Source organism: Delphinapterus leucas, chromosome 15 (assembly GCF_059928025.1).
Source record: "Delphinapterus leucas isolate spDelLeu-1000000601 "Yukka" chromosome 15, BTC_Dleu_Yukka2, whole genome shotgun sequence".
NCBI classification, from domain to species: domain Eukaryota; kingdom Metazoa; phylum Chordata; class Mammalia; order Artiodactyla; family Monodontidae; genus Delphinapterus; species Delphinapterus leucas.
In genome coordinates, this window is record NC_143143.1 from 50,960,266 (window position 1) to 50,979,429 (window position 19,164).

Genomic DNA, 19,164 nt, shown 5'->3' on the forward strand with positions numbered 1-19,164 from the left:
AGGGACTCCATTCTCCACATCATTCTTCCCACCTGGGTTCTTCAGTGGCTGAAAATCCATTCTTTTGAGTTACAATTGCTGCATGATACAGTGGGGAAAGTGGAAAAGCATGGGTTTTGAATTCATAGAAGGTGGGGTTTGAATCATGATCTGGTTACCCTCTGAGCTATATAACCTTGGGCAGGTCACCTGACCTCAGTCTCTTCTGAAACCAGAAATACCTTCTTCGGAGGGTGCAGCCATGAAATGGGGGAGCATATCCAGTGTTGTGCTTGCCTTTCTCATTCCCATGGTCTATTTATTAGGGTATCACGCATTCACACTTGGTTATTAGTAACTAACTAGGCCCAATTTCCTTCTTGACAGAGGGACCTGGAGTAACAGAAGCTTCCAGCTCCTGGAGGAGGGAGAGGAAGGGCTGGTGAGAGGCAGGGCAAGTCCCAGAGGGGGATCTTAGAGATCTAAAGACCACCTTGCCTGAGTCCAACCTTGAAGAGAACCATGGCCTTGCCCCCTTCCAAGATGAGGAAAAAGAAACCCGAGGAAGTTAAAGGACTTCCTCAAGGTCATCTAGCAGCCCCTCCTGGAACTTTGGCGTCATTCAGTGTGCCCTCTCTGTAGGACCCTGGAGGTTTGTCAGTACCTGGGGAATTACCTATAAGAGTCCAAGGAAGTGCATTTGCACTGATGACCCAAAAGCCAGCCAATGGGCGTCTCTTTACTTTAGCTTATACTGAGCCCCTATCATCCTCAATGCCAGGCCTTAGGTTCTGGGAATCAGGTCCCAAAGACTTCCTTTTCCTTTCCCATAGATTTTCGAGACATGGGCTGGGGAGCATGGACTGGTTCTCTAGAACACAAGGGAGCCACCTCTCTTGATCATTTCAAAGATGGTCTTAAGGCTGACCTTTCTCCTTCAATGTGATTTCCTTTCTAGAATGAATGAAGAACAAATAGCTACTGTCTGTCTGTCAGTTCTAAGGGCTCTTTCCTACCTGCACAACCAAGGAGTGATTCACAGGGACATAAAGAGTGACTCCATCCTGCTGACAAGTGATGGCCGGGTAAGATTTTCATGTTGGGTCCCTCCCTGGTTTACCTTGCCATTTCACCTGTTACAGGTATTATATTCCTAAGAACACTTTCTCATAATTCTAATTTTCCTTAGTCGCAAGTCACCCACTCCCCTTCCCAGGAGGCTTTTGAAAAAGAAATTACCATCCTCTGTGTCATCCTGTCATTTAGAACTATCTGTGAGCTGAATTTGACAGATAATTTTCTGCCTTAACAGTAAGTGCAGGAAGTAATAGAAACAATAGAAATTTCTTTTATTTTTCTGCCACATTCTTATTTTCATTGGAGAGAAAATGACTTTTCTAGGACTGTGTCCACTCTGTTCGTGTGACTATGCATGTCTGCAGTATCTCTCAGAGTCACTGCAGGAAACAGATGACAAATTCCAGTGCTTTGAGGAGAGTTTAATAAAGGTGTGGGCAGATGAGATGTAGAAAAGCCAAAAGGAACTGTCATGAGGACCAGCATAGGTCTCTAGAATGGAACACCACTCTTATGACCCCATGACCGAAGAGGTGAGGTGCAGAACTAGTTACTGGAATCTTGAAATAGAGATTGTTGTGTGGAGAGGGCTGCCTGGCAGGAGCTCTGATCTTCAGTGGAAACCAGACCATAGTGAACCTGTTGGATGGGAGCTGGGCCAATAAGTACCCGAACCTCACTCTGCTCCTTCCTTCCAGTCTCCTACTGGTGCTCCCCATTGACTGAGTCCAATCAGAAGCCATCAATGGTCAATACAGATTGGCCTCCCAGGGCTCAGGGCTCCCAGATCTGAAAGGACAAACAGAAGATATCCATCACACTAGTGTATCCCCAGGCCCAGATATCTGCATTTCCCATCATTGCAGCCTGCTCAGGGGATTCACTTGAAACTCATCAGACACACCAGATAGAATACAACAGCCAAGGAATGCATGAGTTGACATTGCCAGGAAGGCTTAGTTAGATGGAAGAGTTTTGAAGCATAGATTTTTTCCCCCCTATTTAGACCCTTTTAATCTTCCTGACTCTCCCAGCAGATGTAATAGCCTTGTGATGAGTGGAGCCAGCTGTCCCTTTAATGCACCTGTCTTTTACCACCTAGCATCCTCAGTCACGTGGAAAACGTTCATGTCACATCAGAATTTGCCCAGGAATGATCAGAGGGCAACCAGAAGAAACTACCCAAGAACTTTGGCTTTTCTTCTTTTATTTTAAAAAGATTGTCAATTTTATTGTGGAAAATTCAGCAAATTCAGAAAAGTATAAAGAATAAAATAAAAATCACCCATGGGGCTTCCCTGGCGGCACAGTGGTTGAGAGTCTGCCTGCTAATGCAGGGGACACAGGTTCGAGCCCTGGTCTGGGAGGATCCCACATGGTGCGGAGCAACTAGGCCCGTGAGCCACAACTACTAAGCATGCGCGTCTGGAGCCTGTGCTCCGCAACAAGAGAGGCTGCGAGAGTGAGAGGCCCGCGCACCGCGATGAAGAGTGGTCCCCGCTCGCCACAACTAGAGAAAGCCCTCGCACAGAAATGAAGACCGAACACGGCCATAAATAAATAAATAAGCCAAGCATTTGAAGCCCTTAAAAGAAAAAATCACCCATAATCCCATTTCCTAAATATATATATATATATATATATATATATATATATATATATAAACATACACACACACATAATTTACCAACTTAGTATTATGTTTAATGGGCAGTTTTAAGTCCTGCTTTCTGCATTACTCTGGCTGAACTTTTTTTTAAGAGCGTACAGGAGTATGTATCAGTCAGTTTTTGCTACACAACAAACCACTCAATACTTAGTGGCTTAAACCCAGAACCATTTATTTGCTCACAATTCTGTGAGTCGACTTTTGCACTGACCTCAGCTGGGAGAGCTCACCTCTGCTCCACGTGACATCAGCTGAGCTCACTCTTGCATTTGTGGTCGGTTTGGGGTTGACAGCCTCACTAATGAGCCTGGTGGTTGGCTGGATCTCAGCAGTGGTAGTAGAGGTAACTGGGCCTAGATGCAAGGGGTGGGGAAATAACACCATAAACACCATTGCCTCTTGATGGGAGAAGATGCAAAGTTGCATCCAAAGGCATGTGGATACAGAGAGGGGAAGACCATGTGGCCATTTTGCAGCATCTCCCATAGAGCAGGGGAGCTATAGGAAAAGGGCTAGAACTCTCTCCTGGCCTGACTCAGAAAAGCACCAGGGCAAGGTCCCATGGCCTCAGAACTGAGCATTGCTGAGCATTGAACTGGTCCACACATTGGCTCTGGGGACTGGAGCTTACAGGAAAAAAAATTCAGGACAGTTTCTGCCAGGCTTTCTTTCCTTGCTTTTAGAGATTGAGGGTGTAGGCTCACCCTTGTTGTGAGCACCTGTCAGATGTCAAAATCAGATGTGAGACAAAGACAGTTTATTATTTAATTAGCTTACTTAAAGATCTCCCCTCCCCACAATATATGAAAGGCTAGATCATTCAGTGTCACTCTTGAGGGCAGAATCTCCATTTCAAACATTTCTTTAGTTTCCACGCACCCAGCAGAGCTCACAGGGACTGGCACATCCTCAGTGCTTTCAGTCTGAATGGTTTGTTCACTCACTCATCCAATAAATATGAGCTAAACGTCATTCTGTGCCAGGTCAGTGCTAGGTCCTAAGGATGAATAAAGCAAAATCACTAATTTCATTCAGTTTATCTGGAGAATGGGAGTGTGATAATCAACAAATTGATAAACATACAAATAAAATCACCACCAGATTGCAGGGTGATACATTCTAAGTTTTCTATGATTAATTAACTTAAGTAGACTAAAGAAGGTGGAGGGTGGAGAGTAGAGGGTCTGTAGAGGCCGGTCAGAGAAGGCCCCTCCGCAGTGGGGTGGTGACAGCAGAGACACGTGAGGGGCGGGGCCTGTGGCCTTCAGGGATGAGAGTGTTCCAGGAAGAAGGAACACAGCATGTGGAGAGGAGCCTGACTCTCAGCCACGTTGGCCAGGGTGAGCTCATCCAGATTTAAGAACAAGGTGCCATATTGACTCCAGTTTCTATAGAGAAAGGAAACTTTTTTCCTTAAAAAACAGAACAGAGATGGAGTGTGACTACAAGAAAAGGCTGAGAGTACAATTTATACTAATCTATTGGAGCTTCTATAGCATTCTATAGTGCAGAAGACATATTCATTTATTATCATAACAAATCACCTTAGGTCTTAAGTCAAAAGTTATTTTCACATTCTCACATGACTGAGAGTTGGCTGGGCTCAGCCAGCCAGTACTGCTCTGACTTGTTAGATGGTGCATCTAGAAATCTTCCTCAGACATATGTCAGGAATGTAGTGCTGACTGTTGGCTGGATGCTGAGCTGGAACTTTCCACCAGAACACCTACCATGTGGCCTTCCTTACTGCATGGAGGCTGGATTCCATGAGTGAGTGTCTCAAGAAAACAGGGTAGAAGTATGGCATTTTTATGACCTCAAAGTCACATAGTGTCACTTTTACCATGATCACAGCCCTTCCAGATTCAGCGGGAAGGAACATGAAACTCTCCTGAGTGGGAGGAGAATTGAATCATATGTCAAGAAGATCTCAGGGGCTGGACAGTATTGTTGTTGGCATTTTTGGAAATATTGTCTGTCACACAAGGTGTGCTGTTGGGAGATGTTCAACGTCATCAGCCCTTAGAGAAATGCAAATTGAAACTATGAGATATCGTTACACACCTATACGAATGGCTAAAATGAAAAATAGTAATAACACCACTAATTCATACAATGCTGGTGCGAATGTAAAATGTAGAGCCACTCTTGAAAAATGGTTAGGTAGTTCCGTTCAAAACTGAAAATGGACTTACCATGTGACAAGCATTCTCACTCTTAGGCATATATTCCAGAGCAATGGAAACATTTCCACACATAAACTTGCACACAAATGTTTATGGCAGTTTTATTCATCATAGCCCCAAACTAGAAAATACCTAAATGTCCTCCAGAGGGTAAATGATTAAATAAACTATGGTGTATATATACCAAGGAATACTACCTAGACAAAAAAAAAAAAAATGAATGAGTGACACATGCAAGAACTTGGATGAACCTCAAGGAAATTATGCTGAGTGAAAAAAAAAGTCAACCTCAAAAGGATACACACTGCATAATTCCATTTATGTAACATTTATGAAATAACGTAATTATAGAGATGTACAGCATATTAGTGGTTGCCAGGGGTTAGGGTTTGGAATTGTGTGGCTATAAAGGGGTAGCACCATCACCTTATGGTGATGGTACAGTCGCATATCTTTATTTGTGACAGTGGTTGTGCAAGACTACAATGTGATAAAATTGTAGAGTACACACACATATACACACATACACACTACATACACAAATGAGTTCATGTATAACTGATGAAATCTGAGTGAGCTCTATGGACTGTACCAACATCAATTTCTTGGTGTTGATATTGAGCTACAGTGAATAAGATGCTAATGTATCGGGAGGACTGGGTGCACATTTCTTTGTAACCTCCTATGAGCCTATATATAGTATTTCAAAATAAAATATATATATTTTTAAACAGTGAATTGCTCAGGTTTAAAAGGATAAGTCCTTTCTGGCCTCTTCAAAGACTACAAAGGAAATTTTTTGTTATCAACTGAAAAATTGTTCACTCTTTGTCCATGATAGAAATAATATCTAGTGAGTCACTAATTTGTATTAAGCAGAGGTGTTTAAGGAGTGGTGTTTGGGGTTTGAAAGGGAAAATAAATAACATGTCATAGAGTGGTTTCAAGAATTACATGAAGTAATTAGTATAAAACCATAAGAGGTAAACCAGGTGCACGGTAGATGCTCAGAATGAAGGCAATCCCCCTGCCCTTGCAATTAAGGGTTGAGTAAATTCCTCCACGATTTTTCCTTTGCCTGGGGCTTGCACTTAAGAGATGACACTTAGGGGCCACTAGGCAGTGCGTGACTAACTTTTATCAAATTCATTGGCTGAAATGGAATTCAAACCCATGACCTCTTAAGCCCAATGCATCTATTAAAAAGAGGCATTTACAAGTAATCTTTATGGTTTTTCTTTTTACTATAAATTGGTTGCCACACTTTACGAATTAGGAGATTTCACATAAAATTTCAGATTCCTGTCTCCCTTGAAAAAAATCAAAGTGTCTGGCAACACTGTGCCTGACTTCACACATGGCAGTAATGGAGGTGGTGTGATGAGGGTACAAATCTTGCTGGTGCCCCACCCTTATCTTCCCATTTCAGTGCTCACTAACTCCACCTCCAAATGCCACCACCTGCATCTCTTTGCCTGGGGACTTCTCTGGCTACTGTAGTCTGCTTTTGCAGAACAAAGCAGCCTAGAAATTCCAGGAAATTAACATTCATGCTTCCCAGGAGCAGCCCTGAAAAAGTGATGGGAGTTGGTATATAAATACCCCAGCTCTCTCGCCTTTGGATGGAATAGCTCTGAGGCCCATGTTCTACACAGTCTCCCAGATGTCCTCAGCAGGATTAAGCTCTAGTTCCCATGGTGGTAACTTCCTTGCTGATTAACCCTTGACTGACTGCCTTCCCTTCCCTGTTATACTTCCCCATTTCACTGCTAGTGTTTCCTGTATCTCCCCAATAAATGACTTACACTGAATCCTTGTCTCAGCATTTTCTCTGGGAGAGGGGGGCCCAAACTAACATAGCACCCAGAAATAAGAAATATGTTTGTGCCCTTTCTCCCACAGGATTTGAAGGGAGGGTTAAAGGACAAATAAGGGGCCATAGACGGGCAACCAGAGCCTATGAGTGTTCCACATCTTCTCTACTGGGCCCCTGACAATCAGCTGGAAGTTAGTGTCTCCTTACCAGGGGCATGTGTCCCTAGTTTTCCATTGTCTCCACTGGCTCATTTAATTCATTGGTATTATTGGATTGGCCAAAAAGTTCATTCGGGTTTTTCCATTAGATGTTACGGGAAAACCTGAGCAGAATTTTGGCCAACCCAATATTTTCCTGGCTCCTTTAGCCATTTGAATTTTGTTGTCTCTCAAATTGCTAGAATTCTACAATTAGAGGAAGACCTGAAGATTATCTCCCAGAAGCTCTTCTTAAATAGAGACTTGGGCATATTAAATACCTTGCTTAAATTCATTCCCTTCCAGTAGTCTCTGAGATACACCCAAACACTCCCTCCACAGAAGTTATTTTCTAATGCAGGGAACACAGCATGAAAAGTCAGGAGACCCCAGGGTTGAGTTTACTGCTAAAACTGTCACATAGTCTTGGGCAAGTTCCTACCGCTCTCTGTGCTGTGCCAAGTGGCAGAGGGGCTGGCTGAGGCCTCTAAGCCATTCCAGCTCAGCCACTATGATGCCTTCCCTCTCCTCTCGGGTTTGGCTGCTGAAGAAGTGGGTCTTCAGCTGGAGGCACCATCATCAGTCTGACCCCTTCTATTACCTCGGTTCCTTTGTCCCTGGGTCATCGCTCTTCTTAAAACAAGTTCTCAGATTTTAGTGAGCATCACAACCCCTGGAGACCTTGGCAAAAAACAGATTCCTGGGCCCTTCTCTCAGAGATTCTGGTTCAGTCAGGCTGGATGTATCTCTGAGCAATTTCCAGCTGATGATACACACTTGAGTACCATTGCCTTATAGGAAGAACCCAGGAACCAGGCACAAAAGCAGCCATATTTCTGCCTTAGCAAAAATCTGGAGCAGATGCAAGAATTCTTTACAGCATACGCAATTTACAAAATGAGGGTTTTATATTTTATTTTAAACCTGTAGCTATCTTGTGGGTAGATTCTCTTTTGCTCCTCCTCTTGCAAATTTTTGTGGGGCCCCTTACTCCTAGCCGGGATGCATTGAGATGGGTAAGATCTCAGGTTTAAGTAGCAGCTTTGTCTGACCTCTGAGCTCTAGTTCCTTGTCTGGCCCCTGTGGAACCAGCTACATCTCCTCTTAGGGGGCGGGCAACATGCTTGCTTCAGTTCTCTTAGCCTAACTGCATTAGTGAGACAAAGGTGTTTCCTAAGTACCCACGTTGTACAATCCTATCTAAAATAAGGCTCAGCTTAAAGTCTATGTGATTTGCTTTTGTGTGTGTGTGTGTGTGTGTGTGTGTGTGTGTGTGATTTGCTTTTAATAACTGCCTACAATGCTTTATTATACTCATTACCTGAGTTCTTATTATCTACTTGCAGATTTATTTGGACGAATGTTGTGTGCAATTATGTTCTTTTAGAAAATTGTCTCTTTTATGTACTTGGATGAGTAAAAAAAAATCATGCAAAAGCACTTATACTCCTACAACAGAAGAACAGGCCTGGCTTCCAAGCGTTGAGTTTCAATTTCTCATCTTATATTTTGTCAGGGAGATAATTATTAGTCTGTCAGGTTTGGTATCTTTTTTTTAATGTCTGGAAAAAGAGAGCCACACTAGAGGCTTTAAAATCAAAGCCAGTTGAAATTAAAATTGCCAATACCAAAATGCTGATACATTCACCTCCTGAATCATTCAGGTTCCTTCATTTTACAGGTAAACAAAATATATTGGCAAAATTGTTCCTCCTTTACTATCTGTGTCATAGGGTTGCAAACTTACTCAGGCTTGAACTTTGGAAATAACCACACACACACACACACACACACACACATAACCTCGACTTCTTCACAAAACCCCACTGACTAGAATTCTTTTAAAACTCTATTTTAATTCAGTCTATTAAATTTAGTCTGCTTAAATAATTTAAACATTGTCTATCAGAATTCAGTCACATTATTGTAAGGTTAAACTGATACCTTTAAACCCTCAGTCTTTCAGGTTTGGCCGCCACCTGCTCCTTCTTTCCACCTCCCACCCCCATCTTCCTCAGGATGGAGACAAATGTGGGTTATGGGACCTCCGGGTGAAGGAGATACGATCCATCTTCTTGTTCCTCGCTGGTCCCTGCCTTGGCGTGACAGCCTCTTCTGCTACCTGGACTCGTGACCAGTGAGCATTAGCTGGTCCCATCAGCTGCTGGTCTTTTCAGGAAAAGGCTTCTCTGCAGTAGTTTACTCCAGCCTCTTTCCTCAAGTCTTGAAAGCTATCCTTGAGACTGCCTCTCATGTCAGCCATAGGCTTGTGCCTGGCACTTCCCTGTTCCTTCACTGAGATTTGGAGGAGCTTCGGGAGCCCTGCATACCACACAAAGGCCATGGAAGCCAGTAGCATTGCCTCAAGTTCATTTCCACCCACTCTGTTGTGCCATCTCTCCATGGAGGCCATGTTGGGCATAGCTGGAGCTGCTGTGCAGCTGGTATTCACCAGTGTATCTATACCCATTGTTAAAATGTTGCAATATTCTCATGCTTGTTGGTTAATAGCCACTGTTTCCAGTCATTGGAGTATTATCCCCCATGACCCCAGCCCTTTACCAGGACGCCTCTTGCCTCATTAAGGATGATAATGCCCACAGGATAACTCCAGAACAAAGCTCAACTTTATGTCTAGATTCTGACTGGTCTAGATGAATCTGGTTATTAAATATTTTTAATATTACCTCTGAAAACAGATGCATGTGGCTCCTCTCCCTTGTTTGTGTGGGGGTGTATGCTACTTAGATATTTCTGAAGCACACCACAATCTGCTCGGGTTGGTAGGAAATGGTGTATAATAAAGAGTTGGGGCCTGACGTAAGTTACTGCTCTTTGTCCTCTTCTGCAAATAATCCTTGGCTAAAAGTGATGGACTGTAGGGCTTTCACTTCTCAGAATTGTAGACGCCTTTTACAATAGGGCAGCAAGGATTATGGACCAGCTACCATGGCCATAGGGCACTCTTCTTTCTTTTTTAATGGATTATTCTTTTCTTTTTTGGCTGCGTCTTGCAGCTTGTGGGATCTTAGTTCCCCAACCAGGGATTGAACCCGGGCCCCAGCAGTGAAGGAGCCAAATCCTAACCACTGGACTGCCAGGGAATTCCCAGGGCAGTCTTCTTTATACCACATGGAAATTCTGTGATCTGACACATCTGGGCTTGATTCTTGATATCAAAGCAATTGAGAAAAATCATATCTCTGTTAAACCATCTTTCTCTAGCATTCCATCTGGTGCAATCCAAATTGAAGGAGTCCCATCCCAAACCACACCCCACTAGTCTTGGCCTGATTAGAGAGCAGATCATGAACAAGGAAATGGAAAAAGAAAAAATAATAATTTCCAAAACATTACCTCCATTTCATCTGTGTTACAACTTTGATTCTAGAAACAGTTGTCTTCAGTAAGTCAATGATGGCTTCAGAAGGAGCACCAATGTGTTTTCTATCACGTGATCTGTTGTCCCATGTATGTATGTATGTATGTATATATATGTCAATATCAGGTAATATCAATCTAGTAGCATGAGGTTTTTGATTATCTACTGTTTTCTCAGCTCTTAAGGAGAACAGCAAGGCTTCATAATTAAAAGGCAGAGCTATTGCCCCTGAGCAATGTCATTTCTAGCTGCGGGAAAAACTCAGCATCAGAAAACAGTTCAAGATTAGATGAATGCTAAATTCTCTCAAATTTGGTGAGGGGAGAGATCAATATAGCCTCCTGAGAAAAATTCTGGAGGAAGTGAGAAGTGATCAGGGCCTTGAGCTATCCTTAAGAATTGAATATGCTTCCCAACTAAGATTAGGAAAAAGGCAAAGATATCCCCTCTTACCACTCCTTTGCAACATCATACTAGAAGTACTAGCTAATGCAATAAAACAAGAGAAGGAATAAAAGGTATACATACTGGGAAATAAGAAATAAAACTATCTTGGTTACAGGTGACATGATCATCTATTCAGAAAATCTGAAAGAATGAACAAGAAAATCTAGAGCTAATAAGTGATTATAACATGGTTGTAGGATATCTAGTTAATATACAAAAGTCAATCACTTTTCTATGTACCAGCAATACAAGTGGAATTTGAAATTAAAAACACAATGCCATTTACATTATCACCCTCCAAAACTAGATACTTAGGTATAAATCAAGCAAAATATGTACTACATCTATATGAGAAAAACTACGAAACTCAGATGAATAAAATTTAAAAAAACCTAAATAAATGGAGAGGTATTACATTGGATAGGAAGAACTCAGTATTGTCAAGATGTTACTTCTTCCCAACTTGATCTATAGATTTAATGCAATCTCAGTCAAAATCTCAGTGAGTTATTTTGTAGATATCGACAAATTGATTCTAAAGTTTATATGGAGAGGCAAAAGACCAACATAATCGTCAACACATATTGAAGAAGAAGAAGAACAAAGTGCAAGACTGACACTACCTAACCTTGGGACTTTTTGAGACAGTGTGGTATTAGCAAAGAATTGACAAATAGACCAATGAAACAGAATAGAGAGCCCAGAAGTAGACCCACATAAATAGAGTCAACCTATCTTTGACAAGGGAGAAAAGGCAGTAAAATGGAGCAAAGATGGTCTTTTCAACAAGTGGTATTGGAATAACTGGACATCCACATGCCAAAAAAATGAGTCTAGACACAGACTGTATACCCTTCACAAAAATTAACTCCATGTGGAGTTAAAAAGAGTATCTAGCAAGAGCACCTAAAAAGAGAAGAGGTGAGAGTTGGGACCCAAACTCCTGGAAGCCCCAGTATTTAAGTTGTGGGCAGCAGAGATAGAGCCAGAAAAAAAGGTTGAAAAAAGTTCAGAGAGGTATCAAGAGAATCAAGGGAGAATTTGTGCCTTAGAGACTATACCTTTGATCTATGGAAATTTTAACTTCAAATGGCCATTCTGAACCATTGCCAAACAATGCCTGAATCATTGATTTTGTTTTGTTTTGTTTTGTTTTGTTTTCATTTAATGTATTCTGTCATCACCAATAATCCTAAGTGGCAATCCTTTCCAGTGAGGCTATCTGAAGTTCAGACCAGGTCACCATGAACGGAATCAAGCCTCCCAGAAATAAACTGAATCCTGGTCACCTAGAATATATAAATTGGCAGGGTGCCTGAGGGTGCAGTATGTTCTTAAGAGTATTCTTAAAGGCTTCAGGCAAGAAATTTCAGGGTGTTTTTCTTTTTGATGACCTCTAACGTAAATAACATATATGTATATTGGGTAATTAAGATGACCACCTTGTACCCCTGGTAACTAATTGTTCACATCCAGTTTCTATGCCCACGTTTCCACTTGCATTGATATTCACATTGGCAACTTCAATTGTCCTGAGAAAAGGAGGAAAACCAAAAGAAAAGGGGAGCCAGTACTTAAAGTGATATCTCAGCATCCTTTATAAATGGGGTCTTGCAATAATTCAAACATAGAAATGAGGTTTGTTATTTGAATCATCTCATGGTACTTAGAAATCTAAATGTCTTCGGTGCAAAAAAACCCCCTAAAGTGCAGCAGTTTGTACAAAACTCGTGTTGAGAATAGCAGTTTACTTACACTAAAGCATCATCTCTTACATTAAATGAAAGTAGTAGGTTTGAATTTTAATGAATTTGTTTCAGGTGTATTGTAAGTTTTGGGGTTTCATAATTTTATAAAAGATAGCAGCAGCAGGAGTTAAACATTTGCAAATCAATCCTGCTGGAGCCATAAGAGGTTTTTTCACTAAAATGGATTGTACCTTTCCAATAAAAGGGTCTGATAGCCCGTTCTCTGGTATTTTCAAGGCCTGTTAACAAGAGATGGTGGTTTTGTTTTGAATTTGAAACTCTTTCTATATTTCTATATCTCGAAGCCAGTATTTTTTTTAATTTATTGAAGCATAGTTGATTTGCAATGTTGTGTTAGTTTCTGGTGTACAGCAAAGTGATTCGGTTATACATATATATAAGAGTTTGCATCTGCTAATCCCAAACTCCCAGTCCATCCCTCTCCCACCCCCCGTCCACTCCCACTTGGCAACCACCAGTCTGTTCCCTATGTCTGTGAGTCTGTTTCCTATGTCTGTGAGTCTGTTTCTGTTTCTAAGATAAGTTCATTTGTGTCATAGTTTAGATTCCACACATAAGTGATATTGTATGGTATCTGTCCTTCTCTTTCTGACTTTCTTCACTTAGTATGATAATCTGTAGGTCCATCCATGTTGCTGCAAACGTCAGAGCCAGTATTTTTATATTGTTAGTTTGTTGCATTCCTTTCCTTTTCAGATAAAGTTGTCTGACTTTGGTTTCTGTGCTCAAGTTTCCAAAGAGGTGCCAAAGAGGAAATCACTGGTTGGCACACCCTACTGGATGGCACCTGAGGTGATTTCTAGGCTGCCTTATGGGACAGAGGTAAGGGAGTGATGGTCATTGTTGGGGAGTGGCAGGGTCTGGTTAGGCTCTGGGATGCAGGGGTTCTGAGATCGTTAATGACCACAGGAGATCAGGGTAATGACTTTTAACTCCACATTTGATCCCCATTCACTAGGCTTGTCACAGAGTAGGTTGTGGAAGAAGGGAGACTGGCCATCCCTGGGATATTGCCACAACATTGATCCAGGAGCGTACTTAGGTCCCAAGGTGACAGTGGGAGAGAGTCACTCAAACTAATATCTTACCCTCAGGGCCAAGCGTGCACAAAGCGAGAAAATGCAACCTGAAAAGTGGCTGGAGACACACAGATGAGTAGGTGTGATGATTCAAAGGATAGAACATCAGAGAAAGCTCCACAGGATTGGGGTTAATATTTGGATGAGAAATAATGTTTTGCTATAGGAAAAATCATATACGAATATTGCAACATATTTTAAAATATGGCAAAATGATTGTTTCCTCTGAAAAGGAAATAATCACTCATAATCTATCTTTTAATTGGTTTTTGTTTTTTTAATCAAAAAATTTTTGATCTTTTTTTATTGAATGAAAGATTCTTTAAATTCTACAGTGCTTTATAATTTTTTAAAGTTTCACACACATGGGCTTCCCTGGTGGCGCAGTGGTTGAGAGTCCGCCTGCCGATGCAGGGGACACGGGTTCGTGCCCTGGTCCGGGAAGATCCCACATGCTGCGTAGCGGCTGGGCCTGTGAGCCATGGCCGCTGAGCCTGTGTGTCCAGAGCCTGTGCTCCACAATGGGAGAGGCCACAACAGTGAGAGGTCCGTGTACCGCAAAAAAAAAAAAAAAAAAGTTTCACACACATGATTTCATATAATTCTATAATAAACTTCCCTTTAAAAAAAAAATTATCTATCCCTGTATTGCCCTTCCTCCTTTCCCTCTCCCCACTGGTAACCACTAGTTTGTTCTCTGTGTCCATGAGTCTGCTTCTTTTTTGCTTTATTCACTAGTTTGTTGTAGTTTTTAGATTCCACAGATAAGTGATATCATACAGTATTTGTCTTTCTCTGTCTGACTTGTTTCCCTTAGCATAATGCCCTCCAAGTCCATCCATGTTGCTGCAAATGGCAAAATTTCATTCTTTTTTATGGCTGAGTAGTATTCCATTGTATATATACCACATCTTCTTTATCCATTTGTCTGTTGATGGACACTTAGATTGCTTCCATACCTGCTCATAATCTATTAAGGAACAAGGTTTGGATACATAAAACGAGGGACCAGAAGTGGAGGAGGGCCTTCTAGGGGGATAATAGTGTGAGGAGAAGCTCTGAGACACACACACACTACACACACATACACACAGAGGCAAGGAGCTCGTTTCGCCTGGGCACACAGTGTTTCCACACATCATGGTGCAGACGGTGATCCTAAGAGAGGAGAAGACTGCAGGTGGTGGCACAGACCAGTGAGCAAAGGGGAGTGGCAGAAGCTCAGGCGGACTCTGCTCTCTTCCCCCAGTTTACTTGCCCTTGGATGAATAGCTGTGGTCCCAAGAGCATCAATTCTCAGTGAAGGGCACTGTGCAGGTGAGAGCAGGAGTGTGAATAACTTATAAGAGGTGTAATGAGGCTGGGAGGGGGAGGCGACAGTGCCTGGGAATTTATAGCACGGCTGTGGCTCCTCCTTATCCTGACTTCCCATTCTTTACCCAGAAAGGATTGCTTGTTGTCTCTCCCTTTCTTTCCCTCCATTCCCTGAACATGGTTTTATAGATCATGGTTTTGTGCACACTGCTTCAAAGTGATAAAACACAAAGGAATGGGCTTCCCTGGTGGCACAGTGGTTGAGAGTTCGCCTGCTGATGCAGGGGACATGGGTTCATGCCCCGGTCCGGGAAGATCCCACATGCCGCGGAGTGACTGGGCCCGTGAGCCATGGCCACTGAGCCTGTGCGTCCGGAGCCTGTGCTCCGCAGCGGGAGAGGCCACAGCAGTGAGAGGCCTGCGTACTGCTAAAAAAATAAAAATTAAAAAGAAAACAAAGAAAAATAATACGGGGGCAAAGCACTATTTTTAAAAATCAAATTAATAGAAGAATCAGGATATATTGTCCTGTGCAATGTAGCTCTTTGGAGTTTGTTATGAATATGCCAAAAACTTTTCTGATTTTCTTATGGTTTAAATGCAACTTTCCTCTCTGTTCATAACATAAAACTTTGGATGGTTTTCACATCTGCCCTGTAGACCATGAACCACCCAAGTTAAAAGGATTAGAAGAAAGTTCTAAACTTCAGTGTTAAGACATTCACGTGTATCTAATTGTCAGAATCATCATTGAAGTTGTATTTTAAAAGCAGACAAAGACCATTAGCAAACACTTGGTCACTCAACAATTCAGCCTATATATATATGAATTGTATATTTTGAGAGGTTACAAATCCCACATTAATTTATGAATGAGTATGAACCTATTGGGGTCCCTGACACATCCAACCTTTCAGAAGGTTCTCTTTGCCTGAGATAATCAGTGTGGTGTGCCTAACAGGTGGACATCTGGTCTCTCGGGATCATGGTGATAGAGATGATTGATGGCGAGCCCCCCTACTTCAATGAGCCTCCCCTCCAGGCCATGCGGCGGATCCGAGACAGTTTACCTCCAAGAGTGAAGGACCTGCACAAGGTGAGAAGCAGCAACCGTTGCTGAAGTTCAACATCATTCTTCGATTTTTCCGTCTCTCTGTAGTTTTAAAGACTGGCATATCGCATCCAGGAGTAGATCCTGGTTTATGGGCATGGACTTTGGAATTCGAGTTGCTTGCATTCAGAGCTCTGCTATTCTTGTTCATTCGCTTGGGCAAGTGAGTCAGCCCCTCCATCTCTGAAGCTCATCTGTAAAATGGGGTACAGCTGCTCCTCTTTCATGGGGTTGGCTCTACTCCGCACTCCCTCCTTGAGAATCTATTGCATGCTGGGGACTGTTCTAATGGCCAGGATATAGCAGCTCAAAACCCCACATTTCCTGACTCTCACAGAGGTTGCATTCTATTTGGGGAAGCAGTTAAACCACACACAGATGGATGAATAAAATAATTTCAGAGAGTGGTACCTGCTGTGAAGCAAATAGAACACTGTGATGTGATGGAAGGGGCCGGAGAGGGGTGTGGAAGCTAGTTCTGGCTGAGGGGTGAAAGAGGCCCTTTCAGGGGACTGGAGCCTGATTGGAAAGAAGGAGTAAGTTATACAAAAAGATCTGGGAGAAAAATGTCCCAGGCAGAGGGAGGAGCAGTGTGAAGACCCTCAGCCAGAGCAAAGTGGGCACAGGGAAAGGGTGAGGCATGTCAGAGGGTAGGCAGCGGCTAGATTGTGCAGGGCAAAGAGCAACATGTTTAAGGGACCAAGTAGGGCCTTTCCTGTTTTCCAAAGATTGTCAAGTAGGGCCAAGCTCAGAACATATGATACTAAGTCAAAGAAATGCCACTGTGGGGGCCACCAGTGGGGGCAGAGCTTGCTGAGAGGTGCTGTCTCCACAGATCAACTCTATAAATGCTCACCCCTCCCATCCGCCTCCTGACAATAAGAGAGGGAGTGAGGCTGCCTTAGGTGAGGGGATAGTTTGTAATGGTTGCCTCTCCTCTTCCCTCACCTCTAAACCTTAGGGAAGAGCCCCAATAGAATCACTCCTAGAGGTTGTGTGGATCTGCCAAAAAGATGGGAGACTGCTTGAACTGAACAGGAGATTGAAATTTGTACTGCATTGGACTGGGTTTAAATAATAAAAAGTGGCTAAAATAGTATGGTATCAAATAATCCCACAACCAGTACAAAGGAGTGTGATGTTCTTCAAAGTCACAGACAAGGGCAGCTTTCATCCTAATGGTCAAAAACTGGAAACCTTCCAAGGTTGTTTCCCAAAGGGATAAGTGATATGTGGGATGATTCAGCAGTGAATACTACACAGCAATGCAAAGGATACAGCTTTTGCCACCCACATCACGGATACATCTCACAGACACGATGTCGAGTGAAAGCAGCTAGAGAGAGAAGGGTTGACAGCCAATGACTCAATTTCTATAAAGGACAAAATCAGGTAAAAATTTATCTTATCAGAAGTCAAGATAGTGGTGACCCTTTGCAGGGAGACAGGTATTGATTGGAAGGGGGCTGGAGGGAGAGATGTTCTATATTTTGATAGGAGTGGGGAATATATAGGTGTAAATATGTGTTTTAAAAAAACTACTGTAGAACATAAACTTTTTATACGCTCGAATGTACGTAAGCTATACCTCAAAAAGTAAATTACACGAAATTAAAGGAAAAATGCTGTCTGTGTCAGATATCCTTAACAGAAGTTTGCTTTTCTTCAAGAAAGGGATTCCACAAAGCCTAGATGGTTTCAGTGGTTACACAGAAAACTCATTCCATGTTTACACCACTGTTCACCAAACATGTGTGGCCAGCACCTGTACACAGTAGGCACTTCATAATAGCTGCTCCTGTCACTATTATACCACTATTATTTTATTTATTAAATATTCTTTGTCATACCATCATTTACTCCTATTATTTCAGACTTGAAGAAGGTAAGGAAAACAGCATATGTTAAGAAAGGCAATTCCTGCTTTTGCTTCCATAACCTCTTTCTCCTCAACCTGACATTCTGGAATTTGAAGTTGTTGATAGAATGACTTTCCTGGGAATTCTCTGGGAACCCATTTTAGGGGAACTGGGTTGGGTGTCTGTGTTAGTCCTCAAGATGGTATCTTGCGTTTTCACAGGTTTCTTCAGTGCTCCGGGGATTCCTAGACCTGATGTTGGTGAGGGAACCCTCTCAAAGAGCCACAGCCCAGGAACTCCTCGGACATCCATTCTTGAAATTGGCAGGTCCGCCATCTTGCATTGTTCCCCTCATGAGACAATACAGGCATCACTGAGCAGAGGATTCATAGAGGTGACAAAGCTAGATGAGAACATGAGAATAATTCAGGAGATCACAAGGAAACCAGAGAACGTGTAACAGACCTGTATATTCCAGACCAGCTGATTGATGGGACGGTGTGTTGACCGGCAGGGTTTGGCAGACCAGGGCATCTTCTTGTGTCTTAAACAGGCATCTCTCCACTAACAGCTGGTGTGGTCATTTGGAACACGGCTTTAATAAGTCATTATTATATTTTTCAGCCTTTCATCCAGCAAATCAGAATGACTCAGTACAAACTCCGTTATGATATATCCTAGCCACTTGCAGGGTAATGCACAGGATTTTCTATATTGAAAGAATACTTTTCTGGCAAAAAATAGAAAGGATAACAAAAAGCACTTTTTCTTAATGGTAGCAGTGTAATGTATTTTGCAATGAATTTGTAATTTTTCTGTACAATAGTTTTGATAATTTATAGTACTTTGCTGTCACGTAGCCATTGTATCGGTTGAAGTAATACCTGTTTACTAGCAAGAGTTCGAACAAAGTCTTTCCTACTTTTTTATCCCTTTCGGAGAACCAACAATTCTTTAGGAACTTTGAATACTGAATGACTCTCAATCACCGTCAGCTTTAGTAGAATATCTTTCTTATCTTAACAAGTGTCTTATGTAATGGAAGAAGACTTAAGAGTGATGGTGATGGGGGTGCACATTCCATTTATCCAGCCCAAAATAATACAGTACAATAAAATGTGAGACACAGTATACCACCAAAAGCACTCCTTGGGAGAAAGCTAAATATTCTGAAAACTCACATTTTCCTTCAAGCCTGTTAGTAGCAAACCATCTTTTGCACAGCAGGATGTTTCCCCTAGTACCCTCTCTTAAAGGGGTACGATGTCCCCTTGGGGCA

At 42.2% G+C, this 19,164-nt stretch overlaps 1 protein-coding gene across 1 annotated transcript in view; it reads left to right on the forward strand.

Annotated features, from left to right (window-relative positions):
- PAK5 (p21 (RAC1) activated kinase 5) overlaps positions 1 to 18,956 on the forward strand; it is a 97,545-nt gene extending 78,589 nt beyond the window's left edge. Inside the window, exons 5-8 of the mRNA XM_022556452.2 lie at positions 938 to 1,064; positions 13,219 to 13,344; positions 15,877 to 16,011; positions 18,107 to 18,956. Of these exons, the coding sequence (XP_022412160.2) occupies positions 938 to 1,064; positions 13,219 to 13,344; positions 15,877 to 16,011; positions 18,107 to 18,262 (544 nt within the window). The 3' untranslated portion in view covers positions 18,263 to 18,956. The remainder of the gene's footprint in view (positions 1 to 937; positions 1,065 to 13,218; positions 13,345 to 15,876; positions 16,012 to 18,106) is intronic.
- The last annotated feature ends 208 nt before the right edge of the window (positions 18,957 to 19,164 follow it).